Genomic DNA, 14,981 nt, shown 5'->3' with positions numbered 1-14,981 from the left:
CCTGTCTTATCTGAGATAAGATCATGTTCCTTACTTTCCTGTTTGCCATGATTCTAGCCAGAAGACCCTTTGCCAGATCTAAGTTCTTATAGATAGCATGTCCTTGTACCATCAAACCTAAGAGATAAATACATCTTTTTCCTTATCAAATGAACTACTCCCAAGTATTCAGCTGTAGTAACCAAATCTGTCCAGTCATCTGCCTTGTTCACTTACTTACATTAAACTTGAGTGTGGGTTGAATTAATTTGAGGATAACTTCTTCCCTCTCTACATGTGCATGTCAGTTTAATTGGTCATGTTTTTCTTTCTTGCAGCTGATTACATTTTAGATTCAATAAAATGATGGGTGCAAGAGTTTTCAAATTATGCTACACAAGTATAAACAATAGCTTTGAATTTTGTAAGATGTTTCTTTAATAGCCTGAGACTATATACCAACCCATATTATAATTTTAAGTTTGCATTTCAAAATGTATACATCTGTGTCCTTAAGTTATAGTATTATAAAATGGTGATAATACAGATCTGGTTTTCACTGTTCCCTTCTTCAGAAATATTTACATAGTCTGCATATGTCCAATTAGCTCCTAATAAGAACTAAGCCTGATGATGTCATGTCATCATACAAACTGTAACAGGAATAAAAGGTCTTACTGTTGTGGAATAGAATATTTGTTTAACTATGCAGAGATGTGTTGTCTGTGTTGCAGAATGGTTGTTTAGCTATGTAAAGGTGCCTTGCTTTTGTTTATGCTGCATTTATTTAACTGTGTAAAGATGTGTTAACATTTTACCTTGCCTGCCTAAGGGACCTGATTGGTCTAATAAAAAGCTGAATGGCCAATAGCTAAGTGGAGGAGGTATAGGCAGGGCTGGTGGGCACAGAGAAAAGGGGAGTCAGTTGGCCAGCTAGCCAGCTAGCCAGGGGGCCAGCCCACCAGGCGACCAGCCAGTCAGCCTTGAAGGAAGCCGGAAAACAGGATGGATAGTATGTAAATGAGGTAAATGAGCCTCAGGAAAGCACATAGATTAATAGAAACGGGTTAAATTTAAGTTAAAGAAAAAAAGGTAGCTAGAAACAAGCTTAAAGCTAAGGCTGATCATTTATAATTAGTAATGTCTCTGTATCAAGATTTGCGGGCTGGTGGTCCAAGAAAGCCTACTACATCTTACCAGTTCATATCTGAGAACAAAGAAGGGAAAACAGGTAGCAATATACTATGAGGAGCTGTATACCTGTAAAAACACTGAATCATTGTGGCAAGTGCTGTTCCGACATACCACTCCGGCCAGCACACTATTCAGATTGTATATACTCTGAAGACAGTCTCTGGTTTCAGTATCTACAGCTAAAAGTTAAAATAAAATGGCATAAAATACATCACTTTTACATGCAGAAATCATTCCACAATAGCTAAATAATTTTATGTCATATAATGTTATTTTTAAAGAAGATAAAACATGAGATAGCTGTTTGGTTTTGAGTTTTTGAATGAGGATTTCACTCTGCAGCCCAGACTGGCCTGGAACACATGGCAGTTCCTCCTGTCTCAGCCTTAGGAATGCTGAGGTTACAAAATTAAGCCACCATAGCTGGTCAAGACAGACTTTTTTTAAAAAATTAATGCTAACCAATTTCAAAGTACAAATAATTTTTCTCATAGAATTAATAACAAAGGAAAAAACCTTTTTTTACATATGTGTAGAAACTTGGCTGTTAAAACAATATAACAACCGAGGTTGGTGGTATAAGCCTGTAATCCACACTAAGGAGAGTAAGAAAAGAAAATTTTGAGTTCCAGATCAGCCTGGATTATACAGATGCAATCAGATTATCATTTTAACTTCTTTTATAAATCCAAAGACTTAAAATATAAAGCCTATTACTTAAAAATATTTAAATCAGAAAGATACATATCAAACCATTAATTATGATTGTATCCCTAAAGGGAGAAACGATAAAGACAGCTGGGATAAGAAATAACACCTCAGGATATTTTACTCTTATCTGTGTTATCTAATATGACAGCTACTAGTCAATGTGTAATTATTTAAATTAAGTTTAATCAGAATTAGATTCAGCTCCTCAGACTTCAAATGTTTAACAAGCTTATATGGCAAGAGGCGACTCTAAGGGACAATACAAACTCAGAATATTTCTAGCACTAACAATACTTTGTTCTACTGAACAATGCAATGCCGCTCTCTGCTAATACTTCTCTATTACTAAGCATACCTGATTATAACCATATACAAAAATATCCAACACCTCTGTGCATATACAAATCAAGATAAAAAATTACTAATAGATGAATATTTAAAAAGAAACATAAAGGGAAGGAATAGAAAAAGCAATTATAGTTTATATTTGGTTCTAAGTTCAATGTAGTCTACCACAGAAGGATGATTCTTTGGTAGTTATGTTTTCTTGATTGTTGTCTTTAACATTGGCATTATGTTTATGTGGTTTTTTGTTGAAATTCAATAGAATGTCATTTTCCCATATGCATTCTTTTCTATAGAACATGGAAGCCTCTAAGACATGATATTTATATATTCATATACATGTGTGTGCCTGTATATATGTATATACTCAGGGACTTCTTTGAGAGGACCGTAAGACTAACGCTAAAAGATTCTACAATGAAGAAATCTTTTGAAAGCAAATCATTCTTGAAGAAATTCTATAATTCTATCTGTCCTTTAAAAAATATTAAGTTCAAGGCTGGAGAGATGGCTCAGCAGTTAAGAGCACTGGCTGCTCTTCCAGAGGTCCTGAGTTCAATTCCCAGTAACCACATGCTGGCTCACAGCCATCTATAGCGGGATCTGATGCCCTCTTCTGGTGTGCAGGTGTACATGCAGATAAAGCACTTATATACATACATAAATAAATAAATCTTAAAAAAAATTAAGTTCATAGTCTTCCAAACTCAAAAGAAAAAAAAAGTATGAACACATTACCCAGTTGAGACAGCAAACTGATAATACTTAAGATCAGTGAAGCATTTATGTTTGGGTCTTCAAGAAGTTCTACGAGGCAACTCAAACATTCACTTGGCAATATCTGTTGTGATGTAAACAGTCGGGTCAGCTTTTGTCCAGAAACTACCTATAAAATAGGAAGCAAATGTGTTAAGTGCTGGCAATTTTCTATTTCTTCTCCATTTCAAATAAACCATTTTTCTGAAGTGCTAATTAACCCTTTTTCCCCTAATTTAGAAAATTCATACCTGTTGTTCTCTCTCCCCACATACAGGCTCTCTCCTTCTCCAGCTGAATTATCTAGATTTCAGTTTAAGTTTACCTTTTCCAGAAATGTTTCCCTAAGCCACTTAGGTGACCTAAGTTTTACTTATTATACAGCCTTACAGAATACTATTACTTCTTTCATATATTAGTGAACTTATGACTAACATTTATAATTATCTATACTATACTATACTGAACACAGACTAAAAATGTACACTAGAACTTTGGTAGTCTCAATGTAATTGGCCCCCCAAAACTCATAGAGAGTGGCACTATTAAGAGGTGTGGCTTTGTTGGAGTAGGTATGGCCTTGTTGGAGGAAGTGTGATACTGTGGGGGCGGGCCTTGAGGTCTCATATATGCTCAAGCCAGGCCTGTATCTCAGACCACTTGCTGTTGCCTGTGGGTCAAGTAAGAACTCTCAGGTTCTCCAGCACCAGGTCTGCCTGCATGCTGCCTTGTTTCCCACCATGATGATAATGGACTGAACCTCTAAACTGTAAGCAATCCACGCCAATTAAATGTTTTCCTTTGCTGAGTGTTGGTGGCGCATGCCTTTAATCCCAGCACTTAGGAGGCAGAGGCAGGCAGATCTCTGTGAGTTCGAGGCCTGCCTGGTCTACAAAGTGAGTTCCAGGACAGGCTCTGAAGCTACACAAAGAAACCTTGCCTCTCAACCCCCCGACCCCCAATAGTTTTCTTTTATAAGAGTCCCTGTGGTCATGGTGTTTCTTCACAGCAATAGAAACCCTAACTAAGACAAGAACCAAGTAGGTTTATTATTCTGAAGCCTAGTATAGTCATCTCATCTACTCTGAGAATGGAATATGAAGCCTAATGGATAGTAACTGCTTTCAGGCTCAGCCTAGAAGTTAGGAGATTATGCAGAAACAATAAAGTTAATAAAGAATATTTTCAAATGTAGCAAGGATAAGATTTAGTAATTTTTATCTTCCAATCCAGTTGTTCTAATGAGGGAGAGCCAATATAAACCTGGTATTTAAAGCAAACAATTTTTTGACACATTCTTTTTTTTTTTTAAGATTTATTTATTATATATACAGTATTCTATCTGCATGTATGCCTGCACACCAGAAGAGGACGCCAGATCTCATTAGGTGGTTGTGAGCCACCATGTGGGTGCTGGGAATTGAACTCAGGACCTCTGGAAGAGCTGTCAGTGCTCTTAACCACTGGGCCATCTCTCCAGCCCCTAAAGCAAACAATTTTTTACTTTAGAATTAGACTAATGCATCTTATATATTCATACTCTGAAAAGGTCACATCTTAGGCAGACTGCTTTAGTAATCCTCTAATTATAACCTTCCTTTCTATCTTCTTACTTTCTTACCAAGCTTTGCTCTTGGAATTTCCCAGTACCTATTCCCTAGTAGAATGTGATTTAACACTAGTTAATGTCTGTACGACTGGAAACAAATTGGTAACTTTTCTTGGGGTCAAGAACTTTCTGAACATGTTCTCTTTCATCTATTAATGATTTTAGCTGTCTAGAATATGAAGACATTTTCTGTTTTAAATATGACTGGAATTGGACTTATATATCAATAATATTCTAGCATATAGCAATTAGTTAATACAAGGTAAAAATTAATTTTTCCTAATGAAGACTAGTTTAGTTTAATGATAATATTTACATAGCACTTAATCTGACCTTGGCATTGACCTAAGTGCTTTACATATGCTCTCTTTAGTCTTCAAACTGTGTAAGAGGTGCTACTGATTTTATTTGTATTTGAGTAAACTGAGGCCATACAGTGATGATAAAGAAGCACAACCAAGATTTATACTCCAAAGAGCTGAGCCCATGTTTTTAATAATTAGTCACAGGGCCAGTGATGTAAAATACCATCATCAAGTACTAGAGTAGCTCAACTTGGCCCTGCCAATCATGAAATGACTCAAAGTACAGGTTCTGTGTGGGGTTATAAAGTCAAACTACGGCGGCAGCAGCAGTTCAGAATAATGAAAAAAACATCTCCTTTCTCATGCTGTATATTTGTTTATCCTCAGACATGGCTTTCAGTGCTCTACATAATAACGTCGATCACTAAAAAGATAATATTGTCCTCAAACAGGTAAACAGTAAGAACTAAGGATGGTATGGTTCAATGATGGCAGTGTTGCTATATTGCTAGTAAGTAAACCGCTACAATCTTTTTGAAAACTGTTTTCAGAAATATGAAATAAAGGTGGATGTGGACTAGATGGCTCAGCAGATAGGAGAATGTACTATTTTTTTTTCCAGAGGACCTGAGTTTGAGTCCCAGCACCGACATCAAGCAGCTCACAGCTGCCTGTAAGTCCAGTTGCAGGGACTTCTGCCTTCTGAAGGTCCTGTACTCACATGCACATGCATCGCACATAATTAAATGAAAAAAAAAAAACAAAACAAAACAACAACAAAAAAGGGAACACAGGCCTTTCTTATAACCCAACAGCTCTACTGGTAGGTGTATAAGAAACAAATAGGTGCTAAAATAAATCAAATAAAAATGTATGATTAGGATGCACTTATTTACAATTCCATCCAGACCTGGAAAAAATATCCAAATGACTAATCACAGGTAAATGTACATAACCCGTGGTACACTTATATAAACGGAATTACACATAACATAAGAAAAAAACAAGTCCTGGTAGTACGTGCAACCTGAATATATATTGGGTGAATGAGGCCAGTCAATGTTCAAAAAAGACAACAAATTGCCCATAGAAGACAGGCACCTACAAGAAAGACCAATAAAAGACACACACGCGAGCCCAGTTGTGGGGAAGAAAAAGTGGCCCCAGCACCGCAGTCAGAAACACAGCCCAAACCTGTGGATCTCCTCATACACACACTCCGGCCAGAAACAGCCTACACCTGGGGATCTTCGGGACCTGGGCAGTCCTCCTCCCGGTCCGGGGCAGGCTACCGTCCCCATCTCGGCACCCACCCGAACACGCACATCCAGCCGCCGTCACCAGTGCAAGGACAGCGATGGGGCTGCAGGGCTGTCCTGGGCCGGGCCAGGCCACCACTCGCCGGCCCCACCGGGACGCAGGATGAGCCAAGGGGAGCACCACTCGCTCTCCGACACCCCTTACCTCCAAGTGCCTCAGGAGCTGAGTGGCGTTCGCCTCCGACTTAACGGCCTTGTACTGACTGATGCTCAGGAGCAAGGACTTCAAGCAGGCGGTGGAGTCCATCCCGAGGCGCCGTGCTGTCAGCGGCCACAGCCACCCGCCGCCGCCACAACCTCGGGATGAGGCCGCGCTTTTTTTTTAATTTCTTTTAAGGCCCCGCCCCCCCCGCTCCGGCGGCTTCCGGTTCCGGTCGGCCTCCGGAAGTCTCTGGGCCGCCTCCGGGACTGCGGCCTGTGATTGGCGGGGTGGGCCGAAGGGGTTGGTGGAGGCGCTGGCGGGAGCGGGGAGGTGGCCGGGACCCCCCGGCAGCAGCCCCGCTTCTGCGGCCGGCCGAGGGGCCGCGAGGTCTTCCGCGGGAGGTCCGCGGGGCACGCGGGATCTCGCGAGACGCGCGCGCGCGCGACTGCGGCCCGACCCGTGGCGGGGCTGCTCCGGAGGCGCGCGCGCGGGGGGATTCGGTGCGCGTCGTGGGCGTCCTCGGCCTGGGCGCTGCGGGGCCGGGGAGGGGAGGGGGCGGCGCCTGGTGGTCGCGTGCGCGTCGGCCGCTGCGAGGGACGCGGTGGCCTCCCCCTAGTCGAGCACGGTGAGGAGCTCGGAGCAGGGTCTTTGTGACTTAGGTTTGCATGGGGGCGGGGGAGGGGGGGTCCCCCAGGCTCTCCAGCCTCCGGGCCCCTGAGTCCAGAGACCACTGAACCAGCCCGTGGCCGCCGCGGTGCCTTGGCCCGTTAGTCAGGGCCGTACAATGGAATTGGTCAGACTCCCTCCGGAGAGCACCCGGGCCGGAGCTGCTTCCAAGAGCGTGTTCTCATCAGCGTGGATTTCTATAGGCGAAGGTGTCTGGTCGCGTCCGGCCTGATGGATTGATTTGCATATTTCAGTGGCACTGTTGAGATTTATTTATTTTTTTTAAAATCAGAGGTCACGTTGTGCATGGATGTATAACGAAGTGGTTCAGAGGATTTCTGCTTAACGAGTTAAGCTAAGGTCGTAGAATGGAGTGCATGCCCATTTGACTAAGAAATTGGTCTGAAAGGTTTTGTGAACTCGGGAAACTTTTTTTTTGGCGCATTACTACTTTTTAAAGACAGGATTTATTTTTCATATTAAAACATAAAGGTAACTGATGACTGAAAATGCTTGTGTTGCTGTTACTCATGCAAGACTTTGTAGCTGATTATTCATTTATGTATTCATCCATTCATTCCATTTTAAACATGCGTAACGGACTGAGGGACCGAGGTTTGCCACTCAGAACAAAGACGAGAAAGTGTGGCCTGCTGAAAAGCAACCATCTAATAAGGGAAATAGTCAAAATAGAAAAGTACTTTTGGAATTCACTACATAAATGAGAAATGCACCATCAATAAAGAGTGGAGTGAGTTGGCTTATCAACTTTTTTTGCACCTTTCTCTTTGTGACTGCTTTTCACTGCTTCAGTCTTTTCATAAAGTAAAATCCGAGAGTATTCTGTTTCACATGATTGTTCATTCAGTAAGTATTTGAGCATCTTCATTGGGATGGGCACTGTTCTGGTCACTAGAGGCTCAGTCTATGGGCATCGGATTTTACATTCTGGTAATAAAAAATATAGTAAGCTGAGAGAAAAAAAAAACTAGCATAACGGTGATCAGGGCAGGAAAAGAAGACGTCAGGATAGGCCTCACCAAAACAAAACAAAAACAAAATGACAGCATTGGAGGAAATACTTTTCAATAGTTGAGAAATCAACTATGCTTTGTAGGAGAAAATACTGCCAATTATTTGGAATAACGTGGACAAAAGTCAAGTGGGAATATGACTGTGCCAGGAAGAGCCTGAACGAGTGGCCAGAGAGCAAGGCTGAAAGTAGCAGTGATGTGAAAAATCAGGTCATAAAATGGTCTTGGAGACTATTATCAAATTAGTTAATTGCTGTGAGAGTAAATTGTTAATTGTTAATAATTATGTTTTCTGTGTTAAGTACAGTCATTGGTAAATGGAATCGTAAGAATGTAGTCTTAAGATTTTTCACATATACTGACATGTCCAGCATCATCCCCATTTTGACAAATAGGAAAGGCCCCAAGCTGCCTACATCATCAAGTGCCATCTTTCTTTACAGTCTAGAAGAGATCCCAAGTTTCTAGATGGCAGGATTAAGAAGGTAGAGATAATACTAAGGTAATTAACAGTATTCATTGGTATCTTTTAGATACAGTGAAATTTTATGTAGTTTGTCAGTTCTTTAATAATTAAGTGTATTCCTAGGTATTATAATATTTCTTATGTGAGAATTTCCTTTTCTCATGAATTTTTATTCTAAAAGGTACTGGGTTTTGGTGTATCTTTTAAGTCAGCAGCTATTTACCAAAATTTTGTTAAGTCTAAGAGTTTAGTTTTTCTCTTAGATCTCCTACATATATATTAGCTATAAAAATAATTTCTTCCTGTATACTGTCTCAGTTTATTGCATTAATGTAATCTCTACAACATGGGACATCATGGTGACGGGGTAGATCTTCAGCATTATCTGTGTCGTTTATAATTGTTTATGTTTAGGACATTGCTCTTTGGTTTTTTAAAACCCTGTTTAAAATCTCCAGACATTCACGTTTATACATTTAGTTTCCCTTTTAAAGTAATGCAGTAGATTGTGTTGCTTTTTTGTTGGATACTAATAACAACTAACACTTTTGAGAACTATCCATCCATCAAAGGATGTTCTAAGGACTATTTAATCTTCATAACAATGCAGTGCTGTTGATATGATCACCATTTTATAGATTACAAAGTATAACATAAGGTAATTTGTGAAGTTACAAAGGCAGTAGCAAAAAGACTTTGATTATTTTTACTCAGGATTCCATGTCTTGTATTTTTAAGTTAGAATTTTCAGCACTTTTCTTATTTTCTCATTTGGTAATTGGGTTAAATGTTAAGTTTTGTGGCAGGTTGACATAAACTAGTCAGGAAAGAGGTTAAAGTTTGGGGGAACTATGATAAGTGCTACTGGGAAAAGTAGAATGTTATTAGGAATACATTTTTTTAAAAGATGAAATCCAGTTCACGAATTCTTTTAAGGATTAGCATAAAATCTTTCCTCCTTGTAAGCTTTCATTACTGTCTGTTTACATTTTGTCTAGATAATCTCTCCAGTTTATAATGCAGGAAAGAGGCTTGAAAGAAATAATGCTTGCTTACAATTTTAAAACAAAAGTTATATATCATTAGCTGATTTAGTTCTAGAAGAAATTAAAAGTATTGACTTCAATACTGAATAGTAACATCAAGTTTTAACATAACATTTGATATTAAATAAATCAGTCTGAATGAAAGCAGGGATTGAAGTTTTTATAGAACTGTAGAATATTGTGGTGTAGGGATCATATTACAAACCAGTGACCCACTGTTTATGCATCTATCATATATTTCGTGAATAGTTAAGTGGTTTACCTTGATTCTGAGGATACAATGGTGAATTTCTACACAAGTACAGTTTTTATTTTAATGAGAAATAGAAATAATATATAAGACATGTAAATAAGTTATGACTGTTAATATATGTTTTGATGAAAGACTTAGAGAAGAGAGATAGGATGGTATTGACGATTGAGATAATTCAAAATTTGCAGTTTTAGAGAGTTTGTTTCTACAAAGTAGTTAAGAATCAGAAGTATTTATTTTTTGTCCATGCGTGTGTCCATGACTAGTCAGACTGACCTAGGTTAAAATTGACTGAGTGTGTCTATTCAGCTATTGTGTCAAGATGTCTGTTAGGAGATATTGTTTATTCTGTTAAATTTATTAGTAATAAAGGCATTGGGAATGCAACACAAAGAAATCAAAGCTTCAAGGCTAAATGTTGTAGAAGTCGATATGGATAGAGAAGTTTTTTCCTAGGTCTGAATTTCAGAGTACTTAAGTATTTAAAAATTGGAGAGACATGGAGAAACTGAGAGAGGTGCTATCAAATATAAGTATTCTGTTAACCGTGTGGTTATCTTCCATCTAAAGAACCTATTTACCACCTCTTGACAGAAGTCTAGGTTAGCAGAACAGTCTTCATCTACTTAGCAGCATCTTGTTCTGCCTTCAAAGGTTTTGATGTATGAAGAGAGATAGGTGACATTATTTGTTGAATGAATATTAAAAAGGGTTGTTCCAGCTTACAGTTTGAGGGGCTACGTTCCATCATGGCAGGGAAGGTAAGAAAGGAGGATCAGAAGGTTGCTACTTAGTCACACTGTATCTGCAGTCAGGAAATAGGGGAGTGATAAAACCTCAAGGTATGTCCCCAGTGACCCACTTCTTCCAGCAAGGCTCCGTCTTCTAAAGGTTCCATAACCTTCACTAACAGAGCCACCGGCTGGGAACCAAGTATTCTAATACATGAGCCTATGGGAGACTGCTTCATATTCTGACCACATCTACGTGCTATAAATACTAATTCATTTTTAGTATTTGCAGTGTACCTACATTGGATATGCATAGCTTAGGAGGTCCTGAAAAAAGAAAACTGGATATATAACTACTCCTCAGTTTTTAAATTCTTTTTGTTTGTTTGTTTGTTTTGTTTTTTCAAGAAAGGGTTTCTCTGTGTAGCTTTTGAGCCTATCATGGACCTCGCTGTGTAGACCAGGCTGGCCTCGAACTCACAGAGGTCCCACCTGCCACTGCCTGCTGAGTGCTGGCATTAAAGGTGTGAGTCACCACCAGCCAGCTCAGTTTTAAATTCTTATAAATAGTTCTACTAGAACCTAGAAGCAACCTAGATGTCCCTCAATTGAACAATGGATTTAAAAAAAATGTGGTACATTTACATAATGAGTATTACTCAGCTATGAAAAACAATGACGTCATGAAATTTCCAGGCAAATGGATGGAACTAGAAAATGTCATCCTGAGTGAGGCAACCTAGACTCAGAAAGACAAAACATGAGCCTTCATCCAGTAACTGATGAAAGCAGATGCAGAGATTCACACCCAGGCACCAGGCTGAGTTCCAGGAGTCCAGTCTAAGAGAGGAAAGAGGGATTATATGAACAAGGGGGGTCAAGATCATGAAGAGGAAATCTACAGAGACAACTGAATGAAGCTCATAACAACTCACAAACTTTTGACAGCTATGGGACCTGACTATGCCCTCTGCATATGGGAGACAGTTGTATAGCTGGGTCTGTTTGAGGGGCCCCTGGCAGTGTGATCAGGATCTATACTTGGTGCATGAGCTGGCTTTCTGGATCCCATTACCCATGGTCAGACACCTTGACAACTCAAACTAGGAAACAGGAGACTTGAAATGTATGCTCATGACTTACGGGATCTCAAAGCCTGCCCCCACAGTAACACACTCCAACAAGGCCACAGCTACTAATAGTGCCACTCCCTGTGGGCCAATCATTCAAAGACATGAGTCTATGGGGGCCACATACCTATTCAAACCACCATAAACTCTAATCATAAAATGTCTTAATTGTCCTTAGAAAATTTTCATGTGTCATTTTCCTCCTTTTAATATTTTAGAAAAAAATCTTACTGAGTTGTTCAGGCTGACCTTGAACTTGAGAGCATTCTGCCTCAATGTCCTGAGTAGCTGAGATTATAGGCCTATGCCATTGGGTGTGACTTTGAATTTTGAACTAGCTATCACTTCTCATGTCTTAGGAGTCGTCCCCCCCCCTTCTTTGGTAAAATTAAGCAAATGTAATAACCTAGCAGAGTCAGATTCTGCTTGTCAACAGACTCAAACTTCTGGAGTATGTTTAATTAGTGGCATAAGAGTACATCTTAGCTGGGCAGTGGTGGCACATGCCTTTAATCCCAGTACTAATATGGGAGGCAGATACAGGTAGATCTCTGAGTTTGAGGCCAGCCTGGTCTAAAGAGCGAATTCCAGGAAAGCTAGAGCTGCTTTGCAGAGAAATCATTTTTCAAAACAATGAGTAGAGCTTCTTCAAACTCAAAATGTTAGCAAGTTATCTATTAAAGGTTGTTTAATGCAGCATTTCTGTAATAGCAAAATTCTTTTAACGTGCCAAACCCAGAACAAGTGATGTTTTTATCATATATATTTGAAAAATAATTCTTGTCTCATTTCTTCAATCTCAGTGTTACCATTGCTTTCTATACAATAGCATTTCTCCATCACAGAGGAATAGAGGAAAGTGAACTAATTTTACTGTGTACCTAAACAGTGAAGTGATGATGGTGGTGATTATGGTAATGAAAATGGTTATGGAAGAAACATACTTTATAGGGCATGTTTCAACAACTCCATAAAGTACAGGTACCATTATCATCTCCATTTTCAGATGACCTGATGTCTAGATTATTTTTTTAATTTCATATGAAGTTGAAAAACTGGTGTATATCTGAGCAGACCTGTGTATTGCAGAATGAATCCAGACGAGGTAATTTGTTATTTCACTTTGTTAATAGACATATTTTATCATCTGTATTTGTATAAACATAGTTAGAGTGGTCTTATTTTTTTTCCTGAGAACAAAATCATTTCTGTGTTTACTACTTAAGCTTTTTAACACAATGCATTCTTTTAACTTAGTAGTTCTTCATCTAGTTTTTTGCTCCAGGGAATGAAATCATCTTGAAATAGATTGGTTGCCACAGTGGAGCTGAGAGGAGGTAGTTTAGCTTACAAATGAAAAATTCTTAATAAAATCCTCTCCTGGAAATACCAAATATGTTGCTTTATTTTCAAGCTACCAGCATTGAGAAAGGTGTGAGATCTATTTTTTTTTAAATTGTTCTCTATGCTGATAAGTTTTCCACCAGCATTCTTGGGAAGGGTAGGGAATTTATGGGCCTTTGCACACCCTCTGAAATGGAAACTTGTTAAGATTAGAGTCTACAACTTGGGCAGCTAACTTAGTCAAGATGAACATTGGAGTGGGTTTTTGCAAAAATATGCCCATGTATAGTCTGGGGGAATTGACAGGTGCTATGATGTAAATGTTTATAAGTAACTGTCATGTCTACTTTGATGTGACTAATCACAGCCTTAAGAATGGGAACCAAAATCACTTTTACAAATGAATAAAGGAGTTTACTGTAAAAGCAGTAAATAAAAATGAGAGCTGAGAACTCAGGAAACAGTAAGAAAGGCGTTTTACTGGTATAGATAACAATGTTTGTTCTTCTGCCAGTGAAAAACAGCCTATGGATAAAATCACTGATGGGTGAGATGTGTAGTAAATTGACAGTGAACCTCCAGTCAAGCAGGAGCCTAATAAGTTCTGCCAAACAGCAGTCTTGGTGTAAGGAAGACAGTGAATTGTCTCCTATGATGGGAAAGTCTACTGAAATGAATACATTGGGGGAAACTAAATTCACCCTTTCTCCTATGTTAATCTTGGCTTTAAAGGTTCCTTCTGACCTCTTTTAAAAAGCTGAGTACCTCTTGTAGCTGGAGATTTCTCCATTCTCGCCTGGGCCCACAGCCACTCAGATCCAAACACACAGAGACTTATATTACTTATAAACTGTATGGCCGTGGCAGGCATCTTGCTATCTAGTTCTTATATCTTAAATTAACCCATTTCTATTAATTTATAAGTTGCCACATGGCTTGTGGCTTACTGATGTTTTACATCTTACTTCTCATGGCAGCGGCTGGCAGTGTCTCCTGACTCAGTCTTCCACCTCCCAGAGTTCTCCTTTCTCTTGTCCCGCCTATACTATACTTCCTATGTGGCTACTGGCCAATCAACATTTTATTTATTAATCAATCAGAGCAACACATTCACAGCATCTCCAGCAACCTCTAGCTTATTGTAGGCGGACCCTGATAACGCTTCAGTCTGCTTCATTTTGGTTACCAGGCACTTAGGCCTTCCCAGCTGAGGCTGTAGAATGTGATTGTTGCTGCTGGCCACACATACTTGCTTTGCTGCTGCTAGAGAGTAATAATGTTGATAATCTGCTTTCCTGGAAATTTCCTCATTCAGCTTTGTCTCAGGTTGTATTTTAAATAGGCAGAAAAGCTACTAGCCTTTATTAATTCAGTATATATATGTCTTGATTTATTAATTTTTCACCCCCTTTCATCGTAATACAGAACAGCTTAAAGAGGACTTCTCCTTTCTACCTTCTAGCTAGATTTTTCTCCTTTTTACATAAACCTTTCCTGTGATCTTCACAGGAAATTTTAATTTAATTAAAGGAGACCTTACTGAGAATAAGTTCTCCATGTCTGAACTTCAATGAATCCGGGATGTCCAGAAAAGGCAAATATGTGTCTGTGTTACAGTTGTGAAATTATGTTTTATTGACTGTTTCTTTTTGGAAAATAATTCACAGAATCACAAAATTCCCACAGCTTTATTTTTATTTAAGATAAGATGCAGATCTGATCAGTATCTTACTTATCCTCTTCCTGTTTTCATTATTAGCTGTTGCTTGTGTCTTTTGTCAGTAATACACATTCAATGTGACTCTAATTATGATTTTGCTTACTTAGTAAAACTGTAAGATAAAATAATTGACCACAGAGAACTTAATTCTACATATTGATTACTAAAGCTGATATATGGAAGTGTTTTTTTGAGGAATGCAAGAAATGAGAGGTTTTAGTAAGCTCTCTT

General features: G+C 39.0%; 2 protein-coding genes across 13 annotated transcripts in view; one reads left to right on the top strand and one right to left on the bottom strand.

Moving 5' to 3' along the window:
* Positions 1 to 6,840, bottom strand: part of Cip2a (cellular inhibitor of PP2A) — a 30,529-nt gene extending 23,689 nt beyond the window's left edge. For 8 of the 9 annotated variants that reach the window (XM_076548944.1, XM_076548941.1, XM_076548942.1 and 5 more), the window contains exons 1-3: positions 6,364 to 6,800; positions 2,968 to 3,115; positions 1,240 to 1,352 (exon numbers count right to left, since the gene is read on the bottom strand). In XM_076548944.1, the coding sequence (XP_076405059.1) occupies positions 1,240 to 1,352; positions 2,968 to 3,115; positions 6,364 to 6,465 (363 nt within the window). In that variant the 5' untranslated portion in view covers positions 6,466 to 6,800. Of the gene's footprint in view, positions 1 to 1,239; positions 1,353 to 2,967; positions 3,116 to 6,363 lie in introns of all 9 variants that reach the window. The other variant, XM_006989978.4, reaches the window with a different exon arrangement.
* A 187-nt stretch (positions 6,841 to 7,027) lies between these two features.
* Dzip3 (DAZ interacting zinc finger protein 3) overlaps positions 7,028 to 14,981 on the top strand; it is an 88,269-nt gene continuing 80,315 nt past the window's right edge. For all 4 annotated transcript variants that reach the window (XM_042259401.2, XM_076548939.1, XM_076548938.1 and 1 more), the window contains exon 1: positions 7,028 to 8,562. The gene's annotated coding sequence lies outside the window, so the exon portion shown is untranslated. The remainder of the gene's footprint in view (positions 8,563 to 14,981) is intronic.

Source organism: Peromyscus maniculatus, chromosome 12, assembly GCF_049852395.1.
Source record: "Peromyscus maniculatus bairdii isolate BWxNUB_F1_BW_parent chromosome 12, HU_Pman_BW_mat_3.1, whole genome shotgun sequence".
NCBI lineage: Eukaryota > Metazoa > Chordata > Mammalia > Rodentia > Cricetidae > Peromyscus > Peromyscus maniculatus.
Note: the sequence above shows the minus strand (reverse complement) of the source record. Positions and strands in the feature narration are given on the sequence as shown.